This window comes from Ahaetulla prasina, chromosome 10, assembly GCF_028640845.1.
Source record: "Ahaetulla prasina isolate Xishuangbanna chromosome 10, ASM2864084v1, whole genome shotgun sequence".
Lineage (NCBI taxonomy): Eukaryota > Metazoa > Chordata > Lepidosauria > Squamata > Colubridae > Ahaetulla > Ahaetulla prasina.
In genome coordinates, this window is record NC_080548.1 from 21,854,223 (window position 1) to 21,868,768 (window position 14,546).

At 41.8% G+C, this 14,546-nt stretch overlaps 1 protein-coding gene across 2 annotated transcripts; it reads left to right on the forward strand.

The window, feature by feature from the left end:
• The first annotated feature begins 652 nt into the window (after positions 1-652).
• Positions 653-14,466, forward strand: SMPDL3B (sphingomyelin phosphodiesterase acid like 3B). Of its 2 annotated transcripts, XM_058196189.1 has the most exons (8): positions 653-936; positions 1,706-1,919; positions 3,518-3,615; positions 5,980-6,123; positions 6,306-6,478; positions 8,135-8,315; positions 9,864-9,997; positions 11,483-14,464. In XM_058196189.1, the coding sequence occupies exons 1-8, from the start codon at positions 876-878 to the stop codon at positions 11,876-11,878; spliced, it is 1,401 nt and encodes a 466-aa protein (XP_058052172.1). In that variant the 5' UTR covers positions 653-875; the 3' UTR covers positions 11,879-14,464. The 2 variants fall into 2 exon arrangements, with proteins under 2 accessions (XP_058052172.1, XP_058052173.1); XM_058196190.1 differs by lacking the exon at positions 1,706-1,919 and having other exon boundaries at positions 657-936; positions 11,483-14,466.
• Positions 14,467-14,546: the final 80 nt, after the last annotated feature.

The following is a 14,546-nucleotide window of genomic DNA, read 5'->3' on the forward strand; positions in this document are numbered from 1 at the left end:
TGCTAAACAAGATTTAGAAATTGCCTCCCAACCTGGTATTCTCCAGATGTGATAGACTGCGGGCCATGTTGTGAACTCCTGAATTGATCTGTTCATTGCCCAACTCAATTTTGAAAGGACTATATAAATAAATAAGCAAAATTTCATGGAATTAATTTGAGCAGCAGCATGTATATAGCTTCTGTCCCAAATCTAATAACTGTTGTAGGGAAAAGAGGAGGAGGAAGGAGTATCAGGTATGTTCAAGGTATGTATGCCTCATGTTGTTTAGAAATATAGTAAATGTGGGAAATAAATAAATAGTAAGCAAAGTCAATATTTGTTATTCGTATTTGTAGCACTTCTATTTTAAAATGGCTTGGGGTGGAACAACAGAATTGTAACACTCTAGGAAATCTTGTTTTCATTCAGCAACCAAGAGAGAGTTTTTCTTCCAAACAAGTTAGATCACTCTGGACTGTGTGATGCAGTTTTTGGCAGAGAACCTGCACGTTTACCTGTCCCTCCCCACCCACCAAAGCTTCTCTACCAGAAAACAAACTTGTTCCATCCTGCTACCTCAGCAAAGAGCTTGTCAAATGACAAAAGACCTTGGTAACATATTGAAGGCACACAGATACTGTAATATAAAGCTTGACCCTCCTCCCCAGCAATCTCGGCTACCTATTTCCTTCAGTTAAACACACTGTTGAAATATTTTACAGGGATTCTGCTAAGCTGGAAAAGGTGCCAAGTTCTGATGCCAAGTCAGTTCCTCCAATAAGCCATGAGTCAAAGATATAGGGGAGGAGAATAAAAAAAGGCTGACAGATTGCCACAGCTGCACTTACAAGAGACAAAGCAGATCTTCGGTGCTTGTTAGCCACGAAACCAAAATGGACTTTTGGAAGATTCTGTTGCTACTGATGCACTGCAGGAATGTAATTGGAACTTCAGGTATTTTCCAGGTTTTTTTTTAATTTGCAAAGTTGTCTGTTTAAAAGAATGGCATTCAATGATAAGTTTCATGAGGCAACACTTAAGTCTCTAGAACTGGATATGGGCACCACCCTAGGAGCTTCTTCAAGAGTTGCCACTAAATTGTTGTTTTAATATGACAGAAGAGGAATATTACACAGAAGTAATCATGTTCACTGTTTAATCAATTTGCTTTTAGCTGTATCCTTTCTTCTGGCAGATCAGTTGCAGAGAAACCGCCTAAGTTATGTGCTGTTGGCAACTGCCATTCAGTTGGCAAAAGTAAACCTTTTTAAGATTTATTTCCAAACGTTAATATTTTCTACTCGTTTTATGTTTTATATTTGGTATGCAGAAACTCCCTGCATACCAAATATAAAATGTGTCTTCATTTTAAGGGGTTGATGTGTGTTTATAATTAACTCAGTCCATTGGACTCATTTGAACCACACATAAATCAAGCCAAGTTTAGGGTTGTCGCTGCCCCACCCATTTCTTGGCTATGGTACTATGAGGGTGGCTCAGGCACACCACTCAAAATCCAAGAGAAAAAGGTTGCTTGTCTTTGGTTTAAGACAAAAAAAATGAATAGTCATTTGGCTTGGCAAATGTGGGAAAAACTTGCAATTGCGCAGGAACAATCCTAGGCATTTTGCTGTCTGAAATAAGGAACGTTGGTTCTGGTGAATGCAGAAACTGAAACAAATATTGAGCAATTTTATTGTGAATTTTCTGTTTGCTGATGCAGGTTTCTTCTGGCATATCTCAGACCTTCATCTTGACCCAGAGTACCAAAAGTCCACAGATCCCTTGAAGGTGTGTCCATCGGCTGGCACGCAGCCAGTGATCAGTGCAGGAACCTGGGGGGATTACTTGTGTGACGCTCCCTGGATTCTTATCAATTCTTCTATTTATGCCATGAAGAAGATTCTTCCTGAACCAGACTTCATTCTTTGGACTGGGTAAAAAAAATAATAATAGCCTGAGTCCTAGGTTTTGTAGTAAGCAACAGAACAAACTTTTATTTAACCGCTTAGCTGGCTAACCATTCAAGAATAACTGTTCATTCATTCTCTTACTCAACAATTACAACGATTCAGGATTCCTATGCAAATATGTGAATATGTTAGTTCAAGAGAGATAGCTTTGTTTGTTTGTTTGCTTATTTATTTATTAAATCTGTATGCGACTCATAATTGCAAGTTGCCTGTGATGGAAATAAAAAACTTTAATGAGGTTGAGAATAAAACAGAGATAGTGGACGGGCATATCTACATATCTGTCTTTGTAGATTTCAATCCCTTTTATCTCCCTGCTTCTTAGCCTAATCACCTGTTAGGCTAATTTCTATCAGTGTTGAGACCTGGTGTTAGCCTCAGCATGCTGCCTTCATTGTTTTATTGCTCAGCTAATTGTTTTATTGCTGTCTTTAGGCATTGGGAAGGGGTAATGTATCTTTAAATATGGGCTAGCTGCTTCCGCTGCCATAGGTTGGGGGGAGGGAGTTAATACAGAAACGAAACTTAACTTGCGACAGATAAATGGAATGAATTTTTATTTTATTTATTTTTGTCACACAGTATATATAAGCATAAGCATGTAATAACTATACAATATATAAGCATATATATAAGTATGAGTATGTAATAACTATATTAATTGGATATAACGAAAGGTAACAATAGGACAGGAACGGTAGGTACTCTTGTGCTCTTATGCACGCCCCTTACAGACCTCTTAGAAATGGGGTGAGGTCAATAGTAGAGTTTTTGGTTGAAGCAATTGAAGCTGAAGTAGTCTTAAATAGGAAGGACATTGTAATAGATGATTCTATGAGTTAAACTCAGGTCATGTCAAAGGCGGCGTAGTTCTAAATTTTCTAAGCCCAGGATTTCAACTCTGGTGGCATAAGGTATTTTGTTGTATTCAGAGGAGTGGAGAACTCTTCTTGTAAAATATTTCTGAACACGTTCAATTGTACTGATGTCAGAAATGTGGTATGGATTCCAATACAGTCGAGCTGTATTCAAGAATTGGTCTAGCAAATGTTTTATATGCTCTGGTTAGTAGTGTAGTGTTTTTGGAGAAGGAGCTACGCAAGATTAGGTTTACAACTCTTAAAGCCTTTTTTGTGATGTAATTGCAGAATTCAAAGTCTAAGAAGCGGGCTGATAACACTCGCAGTTAACGGTCCGTGCATACCAGAGAAATGAAACCATCTGAAGATGACCCTCACATGACACTTGAGGGAGAGGTGGATTGGACACAAGTGCTTGACCTTTGGGGGGGGTAGGGATTTATGTGGGAACATGTATGTGTAAGACACACCTATTATTCAGAACTTGCTTTACTTTCGTTGCAATCAGTTCATTCTTAGAAAAAGATACCTTTCTCTACAAACAATGGAGTTGGAGTTTTTCTTTCTTGAGTTTTGAAAGGAGGCACGCTTGACACCTGACTTGTACGCTTATTTTATTCTTTCTTATATGAAGTTTATCTAGGTTTATGCTTAGTATCTGTGGGTTTCACTGGGATGTCTTTTTTTTTTGCTGTTTTCTAGTGATGATACTCCTCATGTGCCAGATGAAAAGCTGGGAGAAAAAATCGTGTTGGAAATAATAGAAAAGCTAACTAAGTTGATCCGAGATGTCTTTCCAGGTACAAAATGCTAGAATAAGTGGGCAATAACAAGCTCAGGCCTGTAAAAGGCCATAACCAGATGCAGCATTTTACATTTTGCATCAAAGGTAACATGATACATTTAATATAACACCTATGTATTAGAGAAAACACAGAGAAAGGGGTACACGTGTGATGGTTTTGTGAAGTTGTTTAATTGTTCTGGTGCAGATTTTTTTTATTAAATCACCATTCTTATGTTGCATGCATTCTGTTGCATGCACAGTCAGCCAGATGTTTAGACTAGGTTATTGTTATTAAAATGAGATGATGTTTAGAGCAGGGGTCTCCAACCTTGGTCCCTTTAAGATTCGTGGACTTCAACTCTCAGAGTTCCTCAGCCAGCTTTGCTGGCTGAGGGACTCTGGGAGTTGAAGTCCATGAGTCTTAAAGGGACCAAGGTTGGAGACCCCTGGTTTAGAGCATTTAAAATATTAATTTTTGTTTTGCTGGCCGCAGCCAGTCACATAGCATCAAGATCTTGAAAAACACGGAAGGATTTGAATATTTCCACATGGCTGCAAATATCTTGGCTATCACTTTAATAGAAAAATCGATTGAAAAAAATATTTCAGTAATGAAGTTGATGATTTTTAATCCTATTTGGCTTAAATGCAACAGAAACATACTGATTGCTTACTAGCCAATTCCATATTCCTGATGAATTAAATTAAATCCTATGCATTTTACTTGCATATGGTCTTCATTGTCCTTAAAATAAGATTATGTGAGGTTCCAAAAGTTAGATGTAAAGTACACTTTTGGAAAGAAAAAACTCGTAGTCCAAATTAGTATTAAGCAGTGGGAGCAGAATAATCTTCCCATTCTGCTTTATTCCAAATGTTTTGAGACTGCAAATTTCAACATTCCCAGCCAACACAGAGGTGTTAGATTGTGGGAGACAATAACAGAACTTTCGTTGGTCTTTGAAGGTTACTGAGAATATATTGCCTAAGCAGCAGCAAGTATAGACAAGATTGTATATATTCTGCTCTCAGGTTTCTCCAAGAAATATGTTCCTATTTCAGGATAATGGGGAGAATTTACATATGCCAGTATAGTTCCTTAGGGGAAAAATGTAGCCCATTCTCCATAGTATGACTTAATATAATATAATATAATATAATATAATATAATATAATATTATATTATATTATATTATATTATATTATATTATATTATATTATATTATATTATATTATAATATAATATAATATAATATAATATAATATAATATAATATAATATAATATAATATAATATAATATAATATAACTTGGTGCAGAGAGCGTATGAAATCCTAACTAAGGGTTCATATGATTGTTTGATTTGCCAGATATAGCAATGTTTTTCAACCTTAACCACTTTTAAGATGTGTTGGCTTCAACTCCTAGAATTCTCCAGCCAAGCGTGCTGGTTAAAGAATTCCAGGAGTTGAAGTCCGCACATCTTAAAGTGGCCAAGGTTGAGATTCACTTGAGATATAGAATAGGTTCACTATGTTTCAGAATCCTTTTTGCTTTGGCTTTTCATATGCTTAGCTCCATAAGTACATAAATTTACCATCTGATTAAATTAAATTTAAATTTAACATCTGATGGACAGTTTCAATCCATGACTTGATCTCCTTGTTTGGTGATTCTCCTGTCTAGGTCCACATTTTGTAAATTAATATAGGTTCAGATAAAAGTTAAAAGGTAAAGGTTCCCCTCGCACATATGTTCTAGTCGTTCCCGACTCTAGGGGGCAGTGCTTATCTCCATTTCAAAGCCAAAGAGCCAGCGCTGTCCAAAGACAATTCCATCGTCATGTGGCCAGCATGACTAAATGCCAAAGGCGCACGGAACACCGTTACCTTCCCACCAAAGGTGGTCCCTATTTTTCTACTTGCATTTTTTGTGTGCTTTCGAACTGCTAGGTTGGCAGAAGCTGGAACAAGTAACGGGAGCTCACCCCGTTACGCGGCACTAAGGATTCAAACCGCTGAACTGCCGACCTTTCGATCCGACAATCTCAGTGTCTTAGCCACTGAGCTACCGCATCCCTGTTAGATAAAAGTTACACTGATTGTAATTACTCTGTGCCGAGGTATACCATCTCTGGTACCCCTCTTCAGATTTTGCTGGAAAAAAAGAATTTTGAGTCCACGCATCATAGGAAACCATAATGTGATCTTGTTGTGAACTCCACCATTCAGATTTGTATGTAAAGATTTATGCTTAGCATCAGATCAATCTAGGATGGCTAAGACAAAACGTGTGTGATTTGCTTCTTCCTACTGTGGGGACAGCTTTCTTTCTTATACCATTCTCTACCAAGCTATATTCTTTCCTGCTTACTTCAGATACTCAGGTCTATCCAGCAATGGGCAACCATGACTTCCACCCCAAAAATCAGTTTCCAGCTGAGGAGAACAAGATCTACACTGTAACAGCAGACCTATGGCAGCCGTGGCTTGATGAGGCCTCCATACAAACGTTCAGAACAGGTATGTGATGGCAGATTGCAGTTGCCCCCCCCCCCCAAAAAAATGTTTCCTATGATTCTACATAAGGGGCTGTAAGGAAATGAACTGGAGTTAGTAGCCCATTCAGACGATCCAGTTAATCAAATTAATTGCTTCCTACCAGACACGCTCTGGTCTAAACTGACCTATTGACTGTTTTGCAGGTGCTTTCTACACTCAGTCGCTGCCTGGTGTTGGACCAAAGAGGCGAATAATTGTCCTCAACACCAACCTGTACTATGATAAGAATAATCGGTCCATGAGTCTGGAGGATCCAGGAGACCAATTCCAGTGGCTGCAAACTCTGTTGACCAAGGCATCAGAAACAGGAGAAAAGGTTACTTTCAGCTGCCTTCTTTTCTTGTTTTAAACAATACTTCTAATCAGTGGTGGGATTCAAATAATTTAACAACTGGTTCTTAGCCCTTATGACAAGATGGGTAGGTGCAGCTGGGTGGGTATGGTCAACTCGACATCACTCATGTTGAGTGGCGCCTCATCCCTCCGCTCCCAGCCACTCCTTGTCCCACCCAGCTTCGCTTCACCTGCCTTTCCTCACTGGGTGGCTCACCTTGCCTGGCTGCTCACCTGGCCTCTCGGTCACTCGCCCGCCTGGACTCCAGGTGTGCGAGCAGCCAGGAGGTCAGCGAGCAAGCAGCTGAGAGGCCAGGTAAGCAAGCGACCAGGAGGTGAGGTGAACAGCCAGGAAGCAAGGCAAGGACTGGCTGGGAGGGGTGGGCGAGGCAGGGCTGGGTGTGGTGAGGCACGCTATTCAGCCGATTTGCCAAACTCCACAAAAAATTAGCTACCGGTTCTGCTGAACCAGTACGAACCGGCTGAATCCCACCACTGCTTCTAAGCCTTTTGGGACAGAACTATATTCAGGATAATTTCTCAACTCAACTACAAAAATGCATTCAATACTATGAAGCGATTGTCAAAGGTATACCTCTGGAATGTCAACACATTTCAGTAATGTCATGATTTCAAGAAGGAATTAAAGGATACATACATAATTAAGTCACAATCCATGGTTTAACCCATAATTAGTTAGAGTTACATTACATGCTAAGGCATAAGCATGGTTTGATTTCTAATAAGAAAAAAATGGATAAACATTTTATAAATATATATATTTAATAAATAAAACTAAACCATTTTACGACTTAGTGTGGTATGAATGAATCTAGCCAAAGAGAGTATGAATCATAGATTGTAAGATCTACAAAGAGCCTTAGATACCATTAAGTCCAACTTGTTTGTGCAGTTTAGGAGAAGGGTTTGTACCAGGGGTGAAATCCAGCAGGTTCCAACAGGTTCTGGAGAACCGGTAGTGGAACTTTTGAGCAGTTCGGAGAACCAGTAGTGGAAATTTTGAGTAGTTTGGAGAACCGGTAAATACCACCTCTGCCTGGCCCCAGAATGGGGTGGGAATGGGGATTTTGCAGTATCCTTCCCCTGGAGTGGGGTGGGAATGGAGATTTTGCAGTATCCTTCCCCTGCCATCCCCACCAAGCCACACCACGCCCACCAAGCCATGCCCACAGAACCGGTAGTAAAAAAAAAAAATTGGATTTCACCACAGGTTTGTACCAAACCTATTCAGATTGAAGCCAACAAGGTGTAGATTAATTTTTTTAAATTTCTATAACAGGAGTTTCAGGTCTATATAGGTTGAGAGAACATATATTGAGAGAGGATATTGGGAAAAGTAGAAATTTGGAGCCAGCTCTGGTCCCATCACTTCCCAAAGCAATAATAATAATAACAACAACAACAACAGAGTTGGAAGGGACCTTGGAGGTCTTCTAGTGCAACCCCCTGCCCAGGCAGGAAACCCTACACCATTTCAGACAAATGGTTATCCAACATTTTCTTAAAAATTGATCAGGTTAATTGATGATCATGAGAGTACATCAGGTTGGGGAAGGCTAGGAAACTGTATCCCACAGTCTTTATTTCCCCTGACTATCCCTTGTCTGATCTATCCCAGGTCTATATTATTGGGCATGTTCCTCCTGGCATCTTTGAAAAGAAACGAGGCAAATCCTGGTTCCGAAAACACTTCAATCAAAGATATACAGAAATCATTCAGAAACATCATGCTGTAATTGCCGCACAATTTTTTGGGCATCACCATACGGATAGTTTTAGAATGTTCTATGATAACAAAGGTACGTCCTCTGGAATTGTCTGGACGTCTTCCAGTCTGTAGAGGAGTGGTGGGTTGCCCCTGGTTTGGACTGGTTCTTGCGAACCGGTAGTAAAATCGGGGGTAGGCTCTGGCCACCGACCCCGATGTCATCAGGAAGCTTCTGTGCGCGATCCCACTGCAAACCGGTAGCAAAGGTTAGTAGACCCCACCGCTGCTGTAGAGCAACAGGGTTGTGGGGCAAAAGTACTTTATAGGAAGGCAAATAACAGGACTGGACTCTGCTGGGAGCTTGGCAACTATCGAAAGATGTCACGTGTCTGCCAAAACCTGACAACTGAAAAAATGCCATATAATTTAGCAGCATAGTTAAAACAAAGTTCTCTTTAAAAAGAGACTGGACAATATGAAACGGCAGAGAGTCTCCTGCCGGGGTTGGACTAGAAAACTTCCAAGGCCCTTCCAACTCTGTTATTCTGTTATTCAACAAAATTTCCAGTTACCTTACATTAGCTGCCCCAAAAGCCTATAATTAAATAATATTTGCCCAGGAATAAGATCTGTATCAGAATCCACCAGAAATTAGTAGATTCCACAAAAGGAGAGCCATAATTGAATGGAGCATTATTGTCCAATCCCTACCCATTCAATTTAAGATAGAGGGGGTGCCCCAAAAGTGACTGCAAGTTTTGCATTGCCAAAGGCAGTTCCTTGTCTCATCTGCCAATTGACACATTGTTGGGACTTGAATGCCACTAGTCCAGTCTGCATATCACTCCTTGCTCCATCATGGATTATATCCTGTTACTGTCTGGCAAGGAACTGACTGTTGTGGTCCGCCAGCGGCCTGCGGAGTGGCAGCAGAGTCAGACAGTGAGGAGGCTGGGGAGGAACAGGGGCCAATCCTGGAGTCTAGGGAAGGCTCGGATGAGGGCTCTGCATCAGAGGCAGAGATAGGGCCAGGGCCATCTGGGAGTTATGTGCGGACTCCGGAGCCTCCAGAGTCAGACATCAGCGAGGCAGAGGAACAAGGGGAGCCTGTTTCCAGTGCGCGCATGCAGAGCTGCCAGAAGGCAAGAACAGTTAAAACAAAAGGGTCAACTCGGGAGTAGGACTTGGAGATGATTGGCCCCTCCCATAAGATATAAAGGAGGAGCAAAGGCACGTGAGCCCTTTGCAGGAAGCAACTGTTGTTCGTGCTGGCCAGTTTCAAGACTGCAGCCTCCATGTTGACTCTGTGTTTCCATGTGGCCTTGCAAAATTATTTGCCAGTTAGGTCTTGGCAGCTGTCAAAGGAGATAAAGGTGGGTGTTTATCAGCCTTATCAGAAGAACTGTGGCAGACTTCTGTCGGATTCTTTACAACTATTTGGGACTCATCTGTGAATGAACAGCTTGAGAATGAACAGGCTCTGAATGAGCAGAATTCAAAGCTGTTGAAATAAAAAGAGGGTTTTGGGGACTCTGTCTGCTTTCACTGTATCCGTAAGTCTAAGTCAGAACACAAAATAAAATGTGTGTGTATGTGTGCATGTGATAAAATTCCCGACGTTGTTTGTCTTCTCTTTCAGATTTTCCGATCAATGTCATATTTTTAGCTCCAGCAATTACACCTTGGAAGACAAGCTTGCCAGGTGTGCAGAATGGAGCCAACAACCCTGGCATCCGTGTTTTTAAATACGACCGTGGCACTCTGCTTGTGAAGGTAGAAAGAGAATTCCATTTATTTATGGTTGTCTCTAAGAAATCAGGGTGCCGGCTCCAGAGGTGATCCGTGTCACCACTGCGGGCAAGTTATTTTGCCCACTAGAGGTTTCTAGATGGTCCCAATTGAGCTGGACTCCTGTGACTTGCTTGAATCTTGTTGTGACCAAGCCCAGGTATTGTTGTGACTAAGGCCCAATTCAGTCCTCAACAAACTTATTTTATTAAAACAGCTGAGAATTAATTCATTCTCAGCTTAGTCCAAAACAAAATTCTTAATAACCAGTCCCTTGGCCTTATCACTAACCTTTGATGTCTTTGGCAACCTGCCAAAGGCTTTTTCTTGGCAAAAACCCCACAAAATTCAAGAGACGCTAACAAGAAGCACGGAAATCAACATTGCTTTTCTACAAAGAACCCAATGGCTGGTTGCTGCTCTTTAAACCTTATGGGAGTGGCCAATCATCTTCTGGCCTTACTCCCAAGTTGTCCTTTTTTCTTCATCTGCTCTTGCCTTCTGGCAGTTGTTTGCATGCATGCACTAGGAACAAGCTACTCCTGTTCCTCTGCCTCTCTGCTGTCTGCCTCTGGAGGCTCCGGAGTCCGCGCATCGCTCCCAGATGGCCTTGGCCCCATCTCTGCCTCCGACGCAGAGCCCTCGTCCAGGCCTTCCCGACACCAGGACTGGCCCATTGTCCTCCCCAGCCTCCTTACTGTCTGACTCTGTTCAGGTCCACGGGCTGCTGGCGGACCACAACACTTATTCATGTTGACAGCCTTGGGAAGGAACAGAGGAGGGAAGGAACAGGGGAGAGGCTGTAGAGAGCTGAGCAATAGTTGTGAGGATCCTGCTGACCATCAGAAGGATTACAGCCTGATTCAAAAACTCCTGAAATACAATGTTAGTTTACTTGACTGACTGAGCATCCTTCCATGGAGAACCCAGTGGTGTTAGTTGTCCTGGTTGCTACAGTCCAGGAAAGTGAAATGAAGAAAAGTGGAGAGTGAATGGGATCTCCTTTTTGGCTGCCTTGACAGAGGGCAAAGGAAATATAATGGCTATCTGTCAGGCAGAAAGAATTAGGACTGCCATTGGGTTGCATATTGCCTATATACACAAGAATCTGGTGAACTAAAGTTCAGTACAAAGTGGCCCCAAATAAGAATTCAGGAGGGGTGGACTTAGAGCACTTGTGGGGACACAATGATTCTAAGCCGATGATGTGTTTAACTCTACCCGCAATTCTGCCTGCTCTTCTCCTACACTAGCTTTATTATCATTGTTAAGTTTACTACATCAGGCTGCAAAAATGTAAATGTCCAGTAGATGGAACCAAAGAGTTGCATTCTCTGTATGTTTTTGCTGCTATTGCATAGTTGTCTGAATTTCTGCAACCTGAATCTGGTAAGCTCACTGTGATCAGTTTTAACAGATTTCTTAGAATTTCTTCCAAATGTTTTCTGTTCCTTTTTTTTTTTTTTTTAGGATATCATAACTTATTATTTAAACCTCACCCACGCTAACATGGGTACTCCCGAGTGGAAGAAAGAATACAGCCTGACAGAGGCATACGAGATCATGGATGGTTCTGTTCGCTCCATGCATCTGCTCCTGGAGAAGCTTATGAGAGATGAAGGCCAGCTCCAGAAGTACTACCGGTATAATTCTGTGCAGTACGACAACACATTCTGCAATGACAGCTGCCAAACAGATCACATCTGTGCTATCAGAGAAGTTGACTTTGAAAAATACAATCAGTGTGTTATAGCCAGAAGTGCTGCAGCTGCAATTCCAATTCTGGACATTTTCTTACTTTGCCCTACAATGGGTCTCCTTACTTTAGGCCTCTTGGACATCTTGAGCAAGCTGGGCCACAAATAGCACCACGCAGATTCCACAGGAGCAAAGAAGAAACGCAGAATGTAGTGACCGTCACAGGGGGCAGCATCCTAAGAATTTTAGACTATCCATTTCTGATGAATTTTGGAACTGCAAACTCATCTGAACTTCATCATCATCATATCAAAATTAGTATTTTTCTTGCATTGGGATGGTGCAAGGTTTCCCTTGGAAAAACAAACAAACACATGCTTAGGTGGCAAAGCTTCTAATCTAAGAGTATCATTGCTATGACTTCAAGAGTTAGGGATTGGGACGTTATGCTGCAGTGGCATAAGAGGGTATTTCAAACTGATGTTCGTGAAAGAGGACAGGTTCTGATGGAATGTCCCAGAGCGTGGACTCCTAGTTGACTGCCTGCACCACGGCGGGGGAGGGGGGCATTTTTCGCCCTCCCCAGGCTCTAGGGGCTTTCCTCAAGCCTCCGGGAGGGCGAAAACAGCTTGCTCCGGAGGCTGGAAACAGGCCCATTTCCAGACTTCCAGAACTTCTGGTTTTTGCCCTCCCAGACCCTCTGCGCAGCCCCTGCACTTACCTGGAATGGTGAATGGGCCACGTGGAGACTCCTGGGAGGGGAGAGTTGGGCGTGGCCAGCCAAGGGTGGTATTTGGGGGTTCACCAAACCCTAGTGATCCTTGGCTAGAGGATTGCCCCGAACCCCCGGGAACCCACCCCTGGCTGATACCAATTTTACATCTCCACTCCAGGCTGAGTAAATGACATTTTGGAAATTCTTGATTTGATACCCAAACACTATAAAGAACTGGATTCAGTAAAATAGGGTCAACTGAAAACTCAGTGGAGTTATCATTTATGCCAATGTCTTCAGTTGCACAAGATGTGTAGAAAAATGAATATGCGTAAACCAACACAATAGTTTGATTGGAAATCTTCTGCTGAGGGCACCATGGAATCACAGATTCAGTAAATTTACAAAAGATTGTTTAATTGTTTGGGTTTTTACTGCCCTAAATTGAGATTAAGGGGAAATTTTTCTTATATGAAACCTTGTTAACTTTTAGGAAGGAAGTGCCTGCTCTTCCAGAAAGTTTTCGTTGAGAAGCCCACTTAGATAGACAGCAGCTCTGCAATATGGTTGGTTTTAGCTTGTAGACTGTTATATTTTTAGAACTGTAAGCCACCTGTGAGCAGTAGTGGGCTGCTAACAATTCGGACCGGTTCGGACGAACCGGTAGTTCTGACGATCAGCTGGCCACACCCTCCCACCCCTGCTCTATTCTGTCCTATATTTCCTTCTTTCTGGCTCAGCTGATTTTCGCGCCTCTGCTGTTCTATTTACTGGGGCTGCCTTAGAAGGTAAGCAGCTGAATTTCAAATTGCTATATTTTTGAATGCTGCGTGGAAGTGCATTAGGCGTGCACGTGTGAAGCCCATGCGTGCGCGCAAAGCATGCGCTCACAGAACCAGTTGTTAAACCGGTTGCAGCCCATCACTGCCTGTGACCCAAGCAGTAGGTAACATTCAAAAGTCCGCATTAGCAAATAGATAAACGAGGTTGGGTTGGTTTGCTTTTGATTTAGTTCAATGCAGTGGGTGTGAGCCCACGATAGTTAACGAACTACAATGAAAAAAGGTATTTTTAAGTGCACTGCGTGAGTCCCAGCACATGACTCATGATTTTTAATGCCTCAGTTCTTTGTTTCATTTCCTATTTTATCCCATGTCTACAATCCCATAAAAAGCAATAAGGGAAGACTTGCAATGTTTTATGACACAGAATTTCACCTCAATAGAAAGGCAGGCCTTGTACAGAGAATAGAATAGAATAGAATAGAATAGAATAGAATAGAATAGAATAGAATAGAATAGAATAGAATAGAATAGAATAGAATAGAGTAACAGAGTTGGAAGGGACCTTGGAGGTCTTCTAGTCCAACCCCCTGCTTAGGCCCATGGTTCAATTTGGAATTCAATTCCGGGTCTCTTATTTTTCTTTATAGTGGCTGGAGCAGACTTTTAACTTCAGCAATTTGACACACACAGAAAAATATGAGGTTTATTGACTTAATAGAACTTAAATGGGTTAGGGTAAATAATAAAGACGTTAATATTCTACATGGAATAAAGGAACCGTGGCTCCCATGTAACACCACTCCTGCGCAGGTTGCACTGGCTACCTGTGGTCTTTCGGGTGCACTTTAAGGTTTTGGTTACTACCTTTAAAGCGCTCCATGGCTTAGGGCCTGGGTGCTTACGGGACCGCCTTCTGTTACCTCACGCCTCCCACCGACCCATACACTCACACAGAGAGGGACTTCTCAGGGTGCCGTCCGCCAAGCAATGTCGGCTGGCGGCCCCCAGGGGAAGATCCTTCTCTGTGGGGCTCCTACTCTCTGGAACGAACTTCCCCACGGCTTGCGCCAATTGCCTGACCTTTGGACCTTTCGCCGCGAACTGAAAACATATTTATTTACTCGCGCGGGGCTGGCTTAAATTCTAAATTTTTAGAAGAATTTTAAGGCTTCTTAGATTTTAAATGTTTTTAAATTTCGGCCAATTATATAATAAGTTTTTAAATTTGGTTTTAATTGTACATTGCTGTTGTTTTTATTTTGGCTGTAAACCGCCCTGAGTCCTTCGGGAGAAGGACGGTATAAAAATCTAATAAATAATAATAATAATAATAATA

Bases quoted from the DNA above. Each gene is read 5' to 3' on its own strand.
- SMPDL3B (XM_058196189.1), top strand. From the start codon at position 876: ATGGACTTTTGGAAGATTCTGTTGCTACTGATGCACTGCAGGAATGTA. The intron at 6,124-6,305 runs GTATGTGATGGC...ACTGTTTTGCAG, and splicing joins CATACAAACGTTCAGAACAG to GTGCTTTCTACACTCAGTCG. The intron at 9,998-11,482 runs GTAGAAAGAGAA...TTTTTTTTTTAG, and splicing joins GTGGCACTCTGCTTGTGAAG to GATATCATAACTTATTATTT.